Here is a 19,083-nt window from a genome sequence, read left to right on the forward strand (position 1 = left end):
TAATTACTGTAATTGTATTGGAGTCATGCTCATTAAATATGAAAATTGTGTTCTGTGAAATGAATGGGGTTTCATGATCACTCTTGTATGGACAGGCAAGAAATAAATTAGAGAACAGTTTCTCGTTGCGCAATTAACTACTGCACACACAGCATCCTGCCACACCCCCCAGTCTGGTAATATACTGTGTGTGTGTGTGTGTGTGTGTGGTGTGTGAGTGTATTTTTGTGGACGTTTGCCAATTCGCCATTACTTGTTGCTTAAGATTCTCTTTACACATACTGGATGCATGACCTGCTTGCCCATGAAACGTGGAAATGTTATTACTGCACACAGCATATAATTGCAATTGTAATGATTTTTTCTTTATTTGTCAGCTACATTTAATTCATTTTTACATTTTATTTGATATTACCAGCAGCTTATATCAAGTGCTTTCTCTTTTCTGTCATAGTTGTATGAGGCACAAGGCACAATAAAACATCTACATAGACCAAAATTCATTTCATTTTTTTAAATGTTGCAATTTTTGGGTTGCGTATGGGAACCTGGAAATGCTGAATCTTTTATTTTTTGAATTGTACAACCAGATTGTGTGATCACATTGCACAACTGACAAAAAGCAAAGCACAAGCTGCTCTATATTCTATGTTTTACAGCATTCATGACATTTCTGCCCATAAACAATTAGTCATGAGCAACTTCCAATCCAAACACACCAGTCTCCTCCCTTCACACACTCAGGATGTGCCAGTGACTCTTTACTGTAACTTTTGTTCATACTTCTTTCTATCATCTCCTGGGATTTAAGCAGCTGTCAGGACTCCAGAGCCTAGACGACAACGTCTGGGAGTGGCTACGTCCCCGAGGAGCAGAGCATCTTTTTTTTTTTTTTTTTTTTTTTTTAACCCCCACTCCTCCTGTTTCTGCATACTCAAGTTGTTTGAGAAATCTTGCAATGCAAATGTGGTACTTACCTTTACCGCCCAGCAACAAAACTGTGTCACACTCAGTGGCTTTCTGTGAAAGCCCTGATTTTGTCTGAGGAGATATAGAGGTGAGGAGAGGCAGGTAAACAAAGCATAATGTGGAGGTCAAATGCTAATGAGTGCTCCATTTGTTACGTCTGGCTCCCTCCAAAGGCAAAGTAACAACGTCAGAGGCGCCCAGACATAATAAATCATCCAAATAAATAATAAAGATTCAGAGAAGACTTCATTGTGTTCATTGTGCCACCTCAAATGAATTTACAGCCCAGTCCTGATTTCTCTCATGTGGCCTTATTTAAATTGTCCCATTTTAAGTATGAGCCTGCCTGAGACAGCAAGATGCTTGCAAGTCCATTTTCAGGCCTAACACCCTACCATATAATTTCCATCTGCTCACTGGTTAATAGGGTAAGACCAGAGAGAACCCCACTATGAACTGTAATGTAACTTGCTTTAGTTGAGATACAGGCCTGCGAGACTTGAACAGATGCAGTGCCATGCGGGGTTTGCAGCTGTTGCGAGGCCTTAGCAAAAACCCACAGCTGTCCCCTCTCCGTCTGAGTCCCCAAGTAAAAGGAGACCGAAAAAGACGGACGTGACTGATGAGGTGATGAAAGATCCAAAGAGGCAGGTGGATGAATAGTATCACAGGTAGCAGAGTGCACCATTATGATGCATATCTGATGGTTTCTTTCTTTCTTTCTCCCTTCCCTGCCTCCCCTGTGCTCCCTGTGTGGTGTCACTACCTATAGATGGCGCTCAGCTCATTTTGAAAACATCTGCCTTTCTCTGGGCTGTCCATCACAAAGTGCCACAGACTGCATGGTGGTGGGGATGAGCTGCGGAGAAAGGCACCCTTACCTGTCCTTGAGCCAGGCGAAAGAGAGAGCGAGAGGGAGAGAAAGAGAGAGAGAGAGAGAAAAAAAGAGTAGATTCAGCATGTATGTACTCTGTAGCCGGGAGCCATAAATCATGACCTTCTTCAATTTACACAGGGAGCATATTGATGGTTTCCTATCTCCTTCACTCACTTTCACCTAGTTACATTGTCTAAGACAACACCACTCTGGGTAACCATGACTGACACTTTACAGCCTATTCTCAGTGGACTCTCACCTCAGCTGCTGAATAATCCTCACACAAGGCGAAGGAAGGGTGGGAAGTGTGAGCGTATGGCGGCGGAGCCAAAAGCTGGCCGTGACAGCACAAGGCTGCACTAACAGTGTGATCATAGATTTTCTGAAAGAGGTAGGCAACAAGGTTGGCTGATTAACAGACCATGGTGTGACAGTGTCAATGCCCCGTCTTGAGCACAGACAGTTTCTGACAACCGGTGACGATTTAAGGAGAATAAAACACGGTTTACAAGATGGAAAGTCACTCTGAGGACAGTGGGCCATGCCCTAATTCCCTTCTACATGGCTGAAAACAAAGGAGAAAGAACTCACAGTTGTGTGAGAGAAGCAACTGATTATGCCTTTTCATCCATTTCTGAGCCATTTCTTTCACTTCTCTCAGTTTTTTTTTGTTTTCAGTTTTTCCTCATCAGTCTCATCAGTGTCAATGGATAACGCCTACACATTGACTACTAAAACACTGGTAATACTGATATACTGTGCAGCGCAATCCACAAGTTAATACACAGTTGTTATTTGCAGCAATAATGTGGAGTGGCGGGCGCAGCCGTGCCAAGAGGATAAATAAAAAATGAAAAAGTGACAAGCCCATTTATTTGTTTAATTCAATCTTCTGTTGAGAGATCTTTTTGCTGGACATCATAGTTGATTTTGTTTAGAGGAATGGTTTGTGGCAGGCTGATTAAACACAGACTTACTCACCCCACCCCCACCCCTGAAGCCCCCGTATTGGCTGAAGTTGAAAGCCCAGTAAATGAAATGACTTCCACAGGATTGCACCACAAAGGAAGGGAGTGTGTCAGATGTGCATTCAGCCAGTGTTGTAGCCAACGCAAGGTCAAACGGGACATTGTGTAGACAGCTAACCAACTGACAGTCAGGGGACGGGAGGATGCTGGTGCACCCCAAGGCACTGTCTTACTAAATGTACAAGTGCGCACACACACACACACACACACACACACACACACACAGATGCACAGGAACAAGATTGGTCACACTAGGCACCGTTTGACTGTACATTTCTTATCCACAGTGCAAGATGAGGACAAGACCGTACTGTAACACTGGATGTAGATGCCATCTAATCAGAGCATGAAATTTCTATCACTCACTATTATTTTGTTGATATCGCTCTTCACTAAAAACTTACTATGAACTATACTATTAATATGAAACAGCTAAATGCAACATTACAAGAAATCATATAGATTTACTTCTTATTAAATCTTTGCTTTGGAGAGAGTGACCTATTGTCAAAGCGTATTTATGAAACTCTTGCAGTATTTTTTTTTTTGTAATTTAAAATGACAATGAACACTATTTTACAAACACACACACACACACACACACACACACACACCTCCAGTGTATGTGTCTAATTCAATTTTGTCTTACTTACATCTACTGTGGGTGATGTTGAGGCTGTGCATATTTTCAATATGTTAGGAGAAAATGCAAATACAATATATAAATTAAAAAATGTAAATACATCGTATAGCATCATTGCAGGGTGAATACATTGTATCTCATGATTGTATCTTTTTGTTAAAAGCCAAAAATGGCTGCCTTATTCTGTGTCTTCACACATTTAAGTTCATCAAACTGGTACTTAAAATGCTTTAGAAACTCTAGGATACAGTGTTGTGGATGTTACCCATACTGGCAATCATCAAGAGGCACATGCATCCAAAAAGCAATATATATATGATATATAATATATAATATATATATCTATTATATATATTATATATATATATTCTCCCCAATTCTTTTTTATTCTAAAATGTCAAGACCATGTTTCAACCACACATGGTCTTCCTCAGGTGTTGGGGTCAGGGTTATGACCTGAGGAAGACCATGTGTGGTTGAAACATTAAGGTCATGTAGACAGCAGTGCATGAGCATTTTTGGTGTCCATCACTCTGGATCAAAGCGTCTGCCAAATGAGTAAACGTTGTAGATTGATTTCTTTCCGTATTCACTGACTTGAAAATATTTAAAGAAAGCCTTTGCAGTGTTTACATAAACCATGTGATTTTATTGTCACTGTACATTCAGTGCACTGTTAGATCGGACTCACTCCAAAAAAAGCATATATTTACACATAGGTACAGTAGGCATGAACACAACAAACAAAACACAAGAAAATGCCACACAATACTGTCCAGTGAAACCCAGCTGTGGTTGGCTTTTTGCTTCTCGGCTCTGACATTTTTCACATTTTTCCCTTTTTTGTCTTCCCAGCTCTGTGAACGTGTGTGCATAGTTACCCTGCCTTTTGCTGAACATAGGGTAAGTTTATAATTAAGATGAACCAAAGCTTTCTTTTAACTTGATTCATATATCACAATTGCTAACATATTGCTTTTGAGGGGAGTAAACCTCTTGGGTAATCACATGTCTATGGTACATACACCTAGCATGGTCCTTTATACACCGCGGACCAGAACGGCCAGGGAGGTTCCTCCATGTTTTATGTAAATCTCGTCATCTCAGAGTGCATGGAGATAAGATAAGTTCGCAAATGGAACAGCGAATAAGCAGCTTTCTCCTCCGAGGAATGTGTTCCCCAATTGCAGTAGGTTCATCTACATTTTTTTTAATACCCAGTCAGTGATGTCACTTTATTTCTGTGCCACTGATTCCCAGGAGGAACCCATGGCCCGCTTCCAAACCCAGTGTAATTTTCAAAATATGAATTGAGGTATAGGGTCTCGATGACTTCACTCGCTATATGTCCTGCTGTGCTGATAACCAAAATCGATGATAACACAGACTGTGTGTGTTTCGGAGACACAAAGACACAGAAAACAAAAATAAAATAATAGAATATTGAATATAATGGACTTATTCTCACTTGAGTTGACTCAATGCAGTGATTTGTATCATACAGCTTTTCAGGTGGGCTTTAAATATGTGTTGAAGTTGCTAATACATCATAAAAAAAATAATTAAATGGGCAAATTAAACAAATGGTCATTGCTATATTAATGCACAGCAGCTACAGTATAGTATGGTGAAATATGCACAATACATTTGCCGTGTACAGCACTGTACAGTTTGTCCACGCTGTAAACAAAGCACAACTAAATGTCACTCTGATGCTCCACAACACGAGGAACATAGGTGGCCATATTTGCCTTGCATAGCCCAGTGATCGCTCCGTTATGAAAACTATTACAGACACCCATGAAATCGCCTTTGTAAAGGTTTAGACAAACCCTCCCCGCTGTCAACCGAAATAAAATGTCTCTTGTCCCCAAGGTAGAGCCAAAGCAGAAATTTAATTGCTCCATTTCTATTGAGAATTTCAGCTTAGGAGACAATTAGAATTAATTGGATATAGTAGAACCGTTTTAGAACTCTGATAATAAATTAGGCATTTTTTCTTTTTATTTTCTTATATTAATTTGGGCGATGGGAAAGTTGGGAAACAATTATCTGCCATCAGTCTTCAAAGTGCACAGAGGAGGTATGTGACTGAACTCTGATCAGAGTCTGAGGGAGAGGGTCGCTTTGTCTGTTTTGGTCAAGTTTTTGGCCACAACATGTTCATTAATACTTTCACAACATGAAGAGATGGAGCTTGGTGAAACACAGCTGGATACTCAGCAGAATGAAGGTATTACTATTAATAAAATACTGTAAATAACATCCATATCTATGTGGAAACAGGCTGGCTCAAAATGCAGTTTATCAATGTTTCCTTACACTTTGGTTTGCTACTGTACGGTACGGAGGTGACACATCCCTAATTTCAATTGGGGATGAATTAGCTGGTTATACATTTGGGGAAGTGCATCATGGGAATTGTATTCTCTACTGTACTGGGTTATAATTATCTATGCATTACATTACAGTGAATCAATAGCATCGGTTCCTGTGGGGATTGTCTGTAGTTACTGGTTGCTTGGCTTCCTGTTTTCTTCCTGTTTGGGCAGAAGCTAATGGCACTTGACACTTTAAAGACACAATCGCTTTTAAGTGTTCTTATGATGTTTGTGTCACTAAAATCCTAAGAGCAGCTGATTAATCTATTATTGTATTATTCTGATCTTATGATAACTTGTTCTGTCCATCCTGCTCAGGTTATCAGGACAGGAAGAAATATGTCGATAACTGTGTCACATTACTCTGATTGCTTTCTTTGAATAATTTGGCAACTGGTTTACTATTGATATATATTACGCTCTAAAAGTTTACTATCACTTCTGGAATATACAGATTTATTAACTTAGCTTGTGCACCTCAGTGTGTCAGTGTTTGTAGAAATGTACACAGAGTACAGAGTCAGCACCTTCATTAAAGACGAGCTAAAAAACTGATCCAGAACATCAGTGAGCCATAATCTGAGGTCTGATACGTTCTGCTATTACTGATGTTGAGTTTTAGTTCAGAGGACAGTTCAAGTTATTCTCAGAAACAGAAGTGTCACTATATCGTTGCACATAAACATTTAAACTAGTCATCTGTTAAGAGGCTGCCACCTTAAATTCAGACGATCAGAGAAAAAGAGACTGAACATCCTCAGTCATAAAAATCATTATTTTCATTTGAACTAGCCACCTTGAAACTTAGACAGATCTCAAGGGTTGAGGGGAAAATAATTTCTCAAGGACAAATATTACTTCCCAAGCATCAGCTGTGGTCATCGTATGTACTCACAGGTCAATACAAGTTGAAGCATTGCCAACATAGTTTGGAAAATTTGTTTCAAATTTGGCAAATTGTCTAAAACAGGAGAAACCATGAGGAATTACGGCTATTTTTATCATTGATTAATCCACTGATTATTTTTTTGATTAACTGACTACGTGTTTTGTCTTTAAATCTTTAAAAAAAGAGTGAAAAATGTCTGTTATAATTTCCCACAGCCTGAGGTCACGTCCTCAAATAATTGACAAATGTTTTGTCTGACAACAGACCAAAACCCAAAGATATTCAGAAGAGAAGTTCAGATATGTTGAGTCGAGCACACAGACTTTGGTATCATGTACGACTGAGGGCTGATGTGAACCAACGCTGTGAATATAGTGACACTTGTTTGAGAATACGCCCTAAACAGGGGTGGGGGGTGGGGGGGGGTGGACACAAGAAAAAGCAAAACCTATACAATATATTGCAATCTAATACAGCACCATCACAACCTATAGACTCAAAAATGACCACAGAGTTGAATCAGCACCTATGTGACACAAACTGAACATTACAATCATCACAAAGGTTGTATTTATTGCAGGGCTATCGGGTTGCGTTAAAGAGTGTATTAGATTGCATTCAATTGCATAGATGTTGCTGATATTGTGCCCTTTGTCTGTATTTACATCAAATAAACCTTTACCAGCCACACAGTTTAGTTTAAACATTCTCTGCACAGAGTTTAGCTTATCATGTGTAGGTTTCACAGTTTGTTTAGTTGCCAATATTTCTGTATGACACTGAACACACAGAGAGGTGAGGAGTGAGGAGGGGGTTCAGTCGAGACGCTGCCAGTACAATACCCATTATTGCCACGTTTTTCATAGATGCTTAGTGCAAACTCTGTGTGAACTATGATCACTAGCCAACCACTGTCCTTCTGTAAGCACCAAGTTGACTATAACCACTGAGTCGATGAAGCTACTACGAGGTAAATATATTACGAGGAAGTTGAGAATCTTACACACCCGTCGTGATGGGTGGCACTTTCTTTGATGACGAATATAAGAATATGTCTAACAATTCTCCCCCCACCTCCCGCCCCCACCCAGTGCAATTTCACACAATATACAGTACACATATTATATGTAGACCAGTTAGAGACTATTGCTTTAACAACTGAGATTAGAAAATATCAAAGGAGGAAACAAAAACACATAATGTGGCTCTGTGGCCGCACAGTTCTTTAGGACATTTATATTAACACACTTCCATTTTGAGATGAAAATAAGATAAGAAACAAATTCACAGAAGCTTCAGGTGATATAGAGCAATGGGTCTCTGGTTATAACAAGACCTCAGTTGCCTGATTTCTGTACACAACATGTATATACATTATCATGATCCCACATCAATCAGGTTGATATTCACCCCCTTTTTAAACCATCTCAAGTTCCTTTTCTTTTATGTTTATTACCATTTAAAAGTGTTAAAATGACTCAGTAGTCCAAAGCTTTGTCCCTTCACTGTCAATTGGCACGCTGCCTTTATTTTTATGGGCTGTCTCTCACCCCTGCATTGGGTGATGCAGCTGTCTGTCAAACGTCCGTGCCCCGGGTGTCAAGCCTTGGCTTCCAACATCTCCAGGAATAGTTTGTGCATGGGGACTTTGCCCTGCATTTTGATGCTGTAGAAGTGCTGCACTGCCTTGGTGGCGGTCTGACGGAGCAGGGGCAGGGTCATTAGGAGCTTGCCCGCTCGCCTGGGGTCCTCTGGGTGCTGGGAGCCCTCAAAGTCCTGCAGGGCCTCATGGAGAGAATCCTGGAGCCTTTGGACGGCCTCGATGTTCTCTATGTGCATGGAGTCTGGAGCGAGGAGGGGGTGGGGTGGTGGAGGATGAAAGGAAGGAAGAAAGTATTTTAATCATTCATATTTTAAAGCTACATATTAAATGACAGATGTATTAAATGATGTGCAGTGTGACACAACAGCTACAGCTACAACTTGGTGTTTTGCAGTAGCATCAACTGGCTTTAAATTCTGCATCTTGCCTTTGCAAACATGCAATTTTGGAGAGAGGTTTTTCTCTTGTTAGTGGTTAATGACGCTCCTTAAATAAATGCCTTAGTGTGGCCAGGACTCTAGGGAGAGGGAGGAGAGGGAGATGTACTGTAGGTCTGTATAAATATACAGTGGGACGGGAAAAAGATTCATTTCTTTTGGTATCATGGACCACATACATCCCCCCTGCTAATGAATTCAGATGGCTGCATTACCTAGGATATCGTTCAGCGGAATGATGGCGGCAGATGGCCTTCATTTCCATAAGAAAGAGCAGTTGGCCCCCTTATGTATAGGCTCTAAAATAAAACCAGTTGAGACTTATTAAAAACTGCTCTCTATGTATAAGTCTACAAGTTAGAAAAAAAAAACAGGCTTGTCCTCTAAAGGACACACTGACAGAGAGTGTTTTAATGGACAAGCAGTGGTTTGCTTTCAGCCAATTTCACTGCACAGACTTACAGTGTCAGGTCTAATCTGTGCATGTATCATATCCACAATTCATCAACTGATAAAACTGTGCACAGCAAAATGTGAATCCAATTCAGTATTATAATTGAATCAAGACAATTCATCTTGGTATATCTATCAGAGGCAAATCGACTTGTTTCATCCCTAAACACAGTGTATTACTAACGCTACACCAAACGCAGCTGCTGATTGAAGTGTGTGAGTGAATTAGATCAGCCGTGCTATGTGTCATGAAAGTTGTGGAGTGAAGTAAGACCGTGTATGAACATGTAAATGAGGCAGAAAAAAGGAAAGTACAAGGCTAATTATGTTCCTAACTGACTGATTAAGTCTCTTTTACCAGTCGCCTTCTGTGTAAATTGCGTTTCTATCTTGGGAAATTAACTAGGCTATGTGGACCGCACATGTGTTCCAGCACTCTTCATTTGAAACCTTCATGTTAATACTGATCTGATCCTCGTTTGGCTGTGTGAGTATGTGAGTGTGTGTGTGTGTGTGTGAGGCAGGGAGAGGAGGGGAAAGAAAGAAAATGTTTTCAAATGTGTGTCAGTGTGTGTAAATGCATAGAGAGCATGACTGCTTTCACGTGTGTGTATGTGTATGTGTGTGTGTGTGTGTGTGTGTGGTGTGTGTGTGTGTGTGTGTTGGAGGAGGTTATGGGCGGAATGCAAAACTAACTTTGAAGAAACAATTTCCATGTAATCCGTCAGCAGCTTGGCGTCAATCCCGTCGATACTCCGCTAATTACAAAATCAATGGCCATGAATTTCCACAGCTGTCACACCCACAGGACCCCTGGAGCCGGAGCTCTCCGAGACCATGTTCAAACGAGCCGAGGCTGCCCTCTCAACCTCCCTGAGCCTCCCTCTCAACCCCCTGCCTTCCTCTCTCACACTTCTCCTTTACCTTTACATCCCTGTCTTTCCATCGCCCCCCCCCCCCCTCCCCTCCCATTTACACCCCTCCCTTACACACACACACACACACACACTTTCTCTCTCTCCATTCTCCCATGGAGAGTTTGTCATCAGAAGACTAAAGCTCTGGGCTCAGCATTTTTCATTTTTCAGTCAGGCAGGAGAAAAGACTCCTAACAGGCATTGATTAGTGGGGGGGACAGGCCCAGCCTCATGAAAAGCAAACTGTCGATACGGGCGCAGCATCTTCACATTGGAACAAACGAGGCCCGTCGCTCCCCAACGCTCATTCCACTCCACTTAACACATTTTATTGACAGCCCCTGTTTTCCTAATGAAATGCTAAATATATCTCCCTCGGCTGTGGCGCGCTGGCAGCTACTGTTATGGAGATGGAGAGAATGAGAGCGCAATGTGACAGCCACACACACACACACGCACAGACACACACATGTATGTGCACACAAATTAAAATATAGATGCACACACTCGGTCACACATAGGGGGTGTTAAATTAAACAGCCGTGCTCCTGACCTTTTTGTCCCCGTCTTATCAGGTATCCTTCAATGTGGAAGTGATCAGCTCACCAGATACAGACAATCACTTGACATTTTTTGGTTTTATTTCGTTGTTTGCTTTAATTAAATGCCAACTATCTCGATTTATTTGAGATTTAACATAGAGATGTTCCTTCTGGTCAAGCTCAAAGCACCTTTGTGTTTGTAGAGAGAAGTAGATTTGGTCAGTGGATTTACAATAAAGACAGTAACCTTTAAATCAATCATTTTTGTTTAGTCCTCAACCAGAACTAATTTTAAGAACACACTCAGTGTTTTTCATATATATATATATTAATGTGTTGTATGTATGCATTAACCCCTTCACATCCAGTTTACATTCATTTACACTTCAAGTAGATTTAAGCTTGAAAAAACAATCCACAGTCTGGCAGAGTTGTAGCCTACATTTAGTATATATTCTGTTTCATCTTGTTCCTGCTCTTCATTGATGCTATATAATACTTAATTCAAACCCAAGACTCCATCAATGTCTTGTCTGCTCATGTTTCCCCAAAATTCAGGTTGAAATACTGGGTAAATCTAGAAATTTTGGGATCTTCTCTAGAGCTTAAAATAAAAATCTGCGTGCTGGCTTCACAGCATGAGTTTGTGTTGCCTAACAGTGAGGTTAAGGTGGTTAACTTTACCTGAGTTGGCGAGGGCGATGGCTTTGAGTGTGACAAACTCCTCCTTCTCCATGCGCAGCTTCTTGTAGCGTCTGACCAGCGGCAGGATGGCGACGTGCAGGTCCAGCAAGCCCGAGATTCTCGCCTGCTCCTCGTCCACCATGTAGTCCTCGGCGTACACAATCTCATCCTCGCAGGGCAGTGAGCGAAACACGATGCTCAGCACCAGGATCTCCATCCAGGCGCTCTGCAGTAGACTCATCTGGTCTGCCAGCGAGAGAGTGGAAAAACCTGTAGGATTAAAGAGAAAATATGTTATTATTATTATTTTTCTTTCCAGGCATTGCCCTACAACCACATGGCAAAGCATGAGATCAATTCATTAATCTCACTGCACTTTAGCTGACCATTTTAAGTTGCCCGCATGTTTTATGGGCAACACAACACTGTACAATCCCCAGAGAAGCCCAACTTGAAACAGAGGCCGACCACTGTATGTGGTGGCTTAAGGGAAGAATATAAATCAGTCAAGTGGAGAGGCCTTTGAAACATGAGCTAGGGCTGCTTCACCCATCAAGCGTCAACAGTTCCTCGGTGACCCAGTACATAAGCACATGAGACGGCACTTAGTGAGGACAAATCCACTCCTAACCCCAACCACCTCTTATTCTTGTCACAGTAAAGAAGACAGAACATAACATTAATTCTTCTTTACAACAAAGAATCAATTCTGGACTTAAATGGGCTGAAATTAAAAGTTTAGGGTCATTTGTGTTGAGCGATGGAAAAGATTTGATTATGTTGCATTTTGAAAGATGATTTTAAAAAAAAACATCCATTGTGTAGTTAAAAGTTATTTACAGTTACAGTTACTGTATTTTTAAAACCTCAAGGTCCACGTACCAGCTTACTTATCAAAGTTTTCCACTGTATCAGTGGAGGAGTTTTCTCAGCTGCCTTGGATAATTCATGGGTTGTGATGTTATGTACAGTAAACTTTTTCTTTATGGTAATTTACACTTCTCTTGTAAAGTCACAGGACTGAGGAAGTATATACAAAAAGCAGCCTCAGCTACCACCCTGATAAAGACACAACAGCTGAAAACTTTTGGGGAATAAAGGACAGAAGAGCTGGACTTTAAATTTAAGTTTACACTGTATCTTGTTGTGTGTTTGCTCTTAAAATTTGTAGTGGTTATAACATGAAGTTATGTCGTAGACACAATTACTGGTATTAGTCAGTGTGATTATCACAGAGTGGAGTATTATGATCAGTATTATATCTAATATTCCACCTGATATCCTCCTCCTCCTTCATCCTTTATTCCCTTGTGTTCAACCTTCTGAACTCTGCAACAATTCATCCAAGATCTCGAGGTCGACCCATCAACTCTCTCCTCTAACATTCACACACACCACATCAAACAGACAGGCATCTGAAAGGACCTAAACAGCCACAATACCTTTCACCGCTCTATGGTGAATAGGAAGGTGACTGGGGGTATTGACCAGGGCCTTGAACCCACCACTGTGCTTACTTAAATCTGAGCTCGTATGGACGGGAATGGGGCAGGCTGACTTAAAAGAGGTCCTCCCGATGGTTCTTATCAAGCAAATAGAGGAACGATGGGAAGAGAGAGAATGAGGCAGAGAGAAAAGAGTGCTGGGGGTGTCATTGATTAGTAGATTGTAATCAGTCCACCAAATGCGAAGGGGGGATCGATCCAAGCCTCAGATCTGACAAACAGACAGTTGATGGAGGACATCCGGTACACGTTTAGTGGGGGGAGGATGGGAGGACTGCGGGATCACAGAATGTAGATACTGTAGGCTGCATGAGGAATTCATGAATTTACTCTCCATCCCCAAAAGACACTTTTCAGAGAAAATAAATGGGTTTAATCCTTTAAGGTGTATTTAAAGTAATCAGTGAGGATCAATGACTATACATGTAACATGTTAGTTGAATGGAAAAAGCCTAAGTGAGTTAGAGAAAAGCTTCACCACTTGTAAGGGAGTGATGATTCAGACATAAAAATAATTCTGAATACTAGTGTTTAAATGACAAAAACTCTTATGTGGATCATCAAAAAGACATCAACAAACTGGCTATTATACTGTATTTATTCATCATGTATTTTGTCATGTACTCAGCCTTTTCTTTTTCTTGCAATACTATGCTTCTTTACACATTTTCTGAAAGAACCGTCACTGTCTGTTTAACTGTCTCCCCCTTTTCTTCATCATTCTTTGCCTTTCCCGAGCCCGTGTGTTTTTTTTTTCTTTCCACTCAATTTACTGAAGCGATGGAGTGACTTCCTGACTCCCCGGGGGGTCACCCTGGAGCTTCAGGTGCGTCGCCCGGAGGTGGCTGAGTTAAGTGTCACTGTGGAGGGTGATTCCCCCTGATGAAATATCAATATTTCACCCTACTGATTTACTGCCGTTTGACCAAACATGACACAATATTGAGCAAACTGGGGAACGTCTATGTCTCTGTCGCTGCATTTTCCTCCCCCTGTGATGACAAAAAGCAGGACGGAGACAGGAGATACAACAGGTTTCTGCTACACTATAAAAAAAAAAAAGGAATTATGATACTATTCTGCCCTGCAAAGACTGAGAGCAGTTGCTACACAGCTCAAGCATTAAACTTAAAAAAAAAAAAAAACGGTCTAAAGTTTCAAGGCTGGCCAGCAAATGGTCTAACAAACAGAAAATTGTAATGAAATAAGAATTCTATACTTTTTGGACAGATAATTTCACCTAGAGAAATCACTAAAAATACACAACGTCTGCCTCAGTCATTTATGTTGGATAACCAACCATTCCACTTCCACAGTTATGGTTAAGGAAAGATCATGTGCTTGGTTAAATATCAAAAAAGTCAAAAGTTAAGTAACGCACGAGGCATGACATGGTTACTTTACTAACATTCAACCAAAACCACAATCTTCTCTTAATCTAAACCAAAGTGTTGCCTGAACTCAACCATAAACAGATTGCAGCATGTGAACCCCTGTATCTAGTGAGGATGATGTTCCATGTCGCGCTGAACCATTGCGCCATATGATGTAAAATTATACCATTTGTGTATATTTCTATGGATATTTTGGTGAGGTACCCAATCCACTGCACACTAAAGGATGTTAGTGGTTGTTTGGAGAAAAGTACTCTGGCTCTGCAACAGTACAGTAGAGGTAGAGATCAGATAAGTAATTGAATCCCTATTCAGTACAATGAAGAGACTGAGTGGTTGGCAGTGAAGCTTGAAGCCGTCATTGAGAGCTAGGTCTAAAACAGACAGCAGTTCACTCTCTATTCATTTAGTATCATTACAGGCCTCCTAAGAGCCCTAATGGGCCTAATAAAAAGACAGAGGTAATAATGAGACTAGAGGGCCCTATATGAGCAGGAGGAGCAGGAGGGGGGGAGAGTCAGGGGAACAAGAGAACAAGGAAGCCAGAGAGTGTGTGTGAAAGATATGATGGTGGAGAGACAGAGTGGCAGAGTGTATGAGTGGCAGAGAAAAAGAGGGGAAAAAAATCAAAGAGGAAGAAAGCGATGCTCTGAACTGAGTGAACATTAAATACCAGAGGGCGCTGAATACTGTTGCCTCGAATATAAATCTACACATGCTGTGTGCGGTTACATGTCCGAGATGGTGTGTGTGTGTTAACAGCTGCACAAATTAGTGGCCACCTCTGACCTCCTGACAACCACGCTACGATTCTGTTTCCATTTTCATGACAGTGTGTTTAACGTCCACTCAGTGGCTGCCTGGTGATGAGTTACAACTCTGTCTCCTAACTTGAGCACATTGTAGCCCAGCTATTTACCACAAATATTAAAGCCTTCAGGAACATGTAACAGAAAAATCTATTCAGCGGTGCATGTTTCCTCTCAGGTCTCCACATCTGGGTGTTGAAGGACTTTTACATTAATGGGGTGATCTGCAGTAATGACTCTTATTACCTCATCGTTAAGGCCATTTGCGCAGTGGGCTATGAGTGTAATGGTGGGAGTGGACTGTTAAACTGTAGGGACCCCTTTTGTCTTAATCGTTACTTGGTGACACTCTGACCTGGTGGCCCCGGGTAAAGTGTCCCCAGAGTGTCACATGCCCCTTTAATAACTCTGTCAGGTCTGTATTGAGATCCTCACAAGCATACAAGATCAATAGTTATACATAGAAAATGTACCAGAGATTGAGGTCCAAAAACATGATGGTAAATTTTTTTGAATTTATTCTTGCACCCCTGTGGCTATGATTAAATTAAAGAATTTGATTGTAGTTGCCCTCTTTGGCCTCTTTTTCACTCTCTGAAAAATGTACCTGAATTAGATTTTTAAAAAGCTAGTTAAGACACATCCCTGTTCTCAACATGTTCGATGAAAAAGAGGTCAGGGGGAAAAAAAACTGTGCATTTGGGTCAGGGATGCTCCTTTTGTTCTAGTGTAAACTCAAGGGGTGAGACAGCACTCTCGCCTCGTACCCACAGCGGTCCTCCACTGCCTCTCTCTGTGGCCGTCTCTGCAAAAGTCATTCCTCTGAGGTTCCCTGGGCGGCTTTGAGATAAACGCATCTTCACCCGCCCCAAACTGATTCAGGAGTCAAACGCAAATCTGATGATCAATCAGTGATTAGGACTAAACCTAGACAGACCAAAGAGCTAAGCAGCTGGTTAGTGTTGTAACCAACGTTGAATAAATCCAAAAGAAGGAAAAAATATTTCCAGTTTTTTTTGTTTATAGTCATAGGAGGAAATCCATTTCAGCTGATATATCAGTTATTACAATAACTGATTAATCATTTCAGCAGTTTTTTAACAAAATGATGATTTGATGATTTTCTTAATGTTTTATCACTTTCAATTAAATTTCTTTGAATTTCACAAAAAGAAATCAGTGAAGATGAGATGAGCATTTAACCTGATTCATTCAGAAAAAAAATATTCAAAACACATTTAAAAACATCTAGAGTATTGTTCAATTAAATGAGCTGAACTGGCTACTTGTGCAACTTCTACTTTGACTTTAACTTCTACATCTACTTTGAATCCAATCTGTGCTCCTTTTAAACATACTGGTGTCCAAAGAGTGTGTTTCAACTGACAGAGATGAAAAGAAAAGAAGATCTAAGAACATTTGCATAACAAGTCTTATTTAAGAATTCATCAACAAGGACCAGGGAAATCCGTCAGTGTTTCCCTAAATAAATCAATTTCACCACAGGCCCTGTGTAGTCTCCTTAAGTAAGTAAGAGGATTGCTTCCTTTAAGTCTAGGATTGAAATGGAATACATTGACATAGGGGCGGACCCCCCCCCCCCGACTCTCCCACCCCACCCAGTCAAATCAAAGGTTTCAGCTGCTCTTTATTGATTAGATTTTAGAATATGGGACTAGCTTTTCCCTTAGGTGCAGATGAGTAGCAGATGTTAATTATCCTGTGTGTGTGCATGAATGTGTGTGTAGGGGCAGTGTTTATGTGTGTGCAACAGTAAGTGAACTACTTCAGAAATCTCATACTGTATCATTTAAGCAAATTTAAGTACAAATGTGGGTTTACATTCTTGCTTTAAAAACAGTATAAGAGACATGACATTGCCTCTCATGAATTCAGTCACCATTAGAAATATTTGCCAACAGCTTGTCAGATAAATCTGGTTCTGTTGCTTGTGTCACGTCCTTATTCTAGATTTAGTCGTCTATTGTTTGCACATACATGTCTTTATGGAAAAATAATATTCATTAAATGGCTGACCAAAGGTTCAGAAAACAAGATCCCAGACAACACATTCATTCATTAGCAGCTGTGTCTCTCTACCTGGGATATGTTTGGCCCAGCCGATGATGACCACCAGCTCGCGGTCGGCCAGGTCGCACAGCGTGGTCAGGGCCTTGATGTCGCCGTCAGGCATGGTGGGGTCAGGCATGGCATAGATCTTCTCTGGCTCCACCACCAGCAGATGGGAAACAATCTTTGTCACTGAGAGAGAGAGGATACAGGTGGAGAGAGAGAGAGGTATCTGTGTGTGATGATCTCAGGCGACAGCAAACACAGATGTATTTTTAAGAAAAAATGGTAGACTGGTTTATGCAGGGACAAAAAATGACTGAATGAAATGTGTATAAATGAATAAATAATACAACTGAAAAGTGTTAATTTATTTAGTATGTTATAATCAGTGGTGGAAATACTGAAACAGGTGGCAGGTTGGTGATGAATCAAGGATCAATGAGATATTTAGTAAAATAAATCCATTTCTAATTGCAGTCTTGCATTTCACAGCTCTTAGTCCCCAAAATGTCATTTCATAGATCTCATCAATGACATGTTCGTCATGCTGCATTTATATAAAAACAGAGTGACGTACTACCCACATTTCAACTGAATGTGATTTAAAACAAACACAGCGACAACAAACAAACAAACAAAAACTGTGTGACTCACGTGGTTTTTTGGCTGGAGGGGGGATGGTGAGGCCGAGGTAGGCGCTGTTCTCTGCGTCCAACCTCCGTTTGTACTTCTGTCGCCCCCCTCTCACCCGGTCCAGACGTACACCTGCAAAAAATATACGTGTTGAATCTAAAGCCCCCATCCAGCTCCAGCATTTAACTGCATGTTTTGTTTGCTAGTTGTTTTTTTTCCTGACATCTTTAGATTCAGTAAAAATGCCACATGGCCAACATCATGTTATTACCTCTACTCTAGCCAGAACTACTCCTAATGATAAGACTGCAGCCTCTTTATTATAGGCTATTATTGTGAAACTTGACTTCTCTGCATATATTTTGCTGAGTCATGAATCTCGTTCAAGGATTACCATGTAAATAATTTTTTTAACCCCATTATGACACACCTTATACAAGAATGAGGACTAGTTTATTTAAAGCAAGGTCAGTTTTTTTAATTGCAGTATTTTTCTAAACAAATATGTCTTGATATATATGCTGCATAAAAAATACATTAAGCAAGATATGGCATATATCTTATTATGTATACATGATAACTGGGACAACAGAGTTTCATTTCTTTATTTTTAACCTTTTGACTGTAAAGAGGGAACTGTTCAATTTCCTTTTTACAGATGGAAGAGTGTAAGTACCTCGTTAGTATACAAACGTGACATATCTGGGATTATCTTGAAAGCCATCTCAAAGGACGCAGGCTACATCAGATGCACCTTATGTGCTGGATTTACACACTGGTATTAAAAGTTGTTTGAGCACTGAGAGAGAGCAAACAGATTTTACATGGTCAAGTGGAATTGAGTCGTGTGAGATTTCCCAGTGACTCATATAAATTCCTTTGATTCCCCTGGAAACAAAAGAATCCGATTAGGATGGTCTTTCAATTTCCTGACACCGACTATCCACTAACCTAATTACCCACCGTGCCCAGAGGGAGCTCATTCTTCCCAGCAAACACAGTGAGATCATTTTATGCCTGGCAGATTGAAGCTAAATCGAGAGCCCCTCTCCTAACACAGCTTTCCATTTGTACGCCTTAAAGTAATCAATAAGGCTTGCAAATAGACTTCTTGTTCTTTGAACACATGTGGATGCAGTTTTAATTAGTCAGTTAGGCAGCTAGGAACCGGGTTTGCGATAGATGGAGCATTAGTAGTTGTTTTTACCATTACTCTTGGTTAAGGTAAATTTAAAATTATAAATTG

At 40.7% G+C, this 19,083-nt stretch overlaps 1 protein-coding gene across 1 annotated transcript in view; it reads right to left on the reverse strand.

Annotated features, from left to right (window-relative positions):
• Positions 1 to 4,145: 4,145 nt before the first annotated feature.
• The window catches only part of esrrgb (estrogen-related receptor gamma b), a 38,252-nt gene continuing 23,314 nt past the window's right edge, over positions 4,146 to 19,083 (reverse strand). Inside the window, exons 4-7 of the mRNA XM_018694581.2 lie at positions 17,859 to 17,969; positions 17,232 to 17,393; positions 11,424 to 11,693; positions 4,146 to 8,631 (exon numbers count right to left, since the gene is read on the reverse strand). Coding sequence (XP_018550097.1) covers positions 8,387 to 8,631; positions 11,424 to 11,693; positions 17,232 to 17,393; positions 17,859 to 17,969 — 788 coding nt within the window. The 3' untranslated portion in view covers positions 4,146 to 8,386. The remainder of the gene's footprint in view (positions 8,632 to 11,423; positions 11,694 to 17,231; positions 17,394 to 17,858; positions 17,970 to 19,083) is intronic.

This window comes from Lates calcarifer, linkage group LG7_1 (assembly GCF_001640805.2).
Source record: "Lates calcarifer isolate ASB-BC8 linkage group LG7_1, TLL_Latcal_v3, whole genome shotgun sequence".
NCBI classification, from domain to species: domain Eukaryota; kingdom Metazoa; phylum Chordata; class Actinopteri; family Centropomidae; genus Lates; species Lates calcarifer.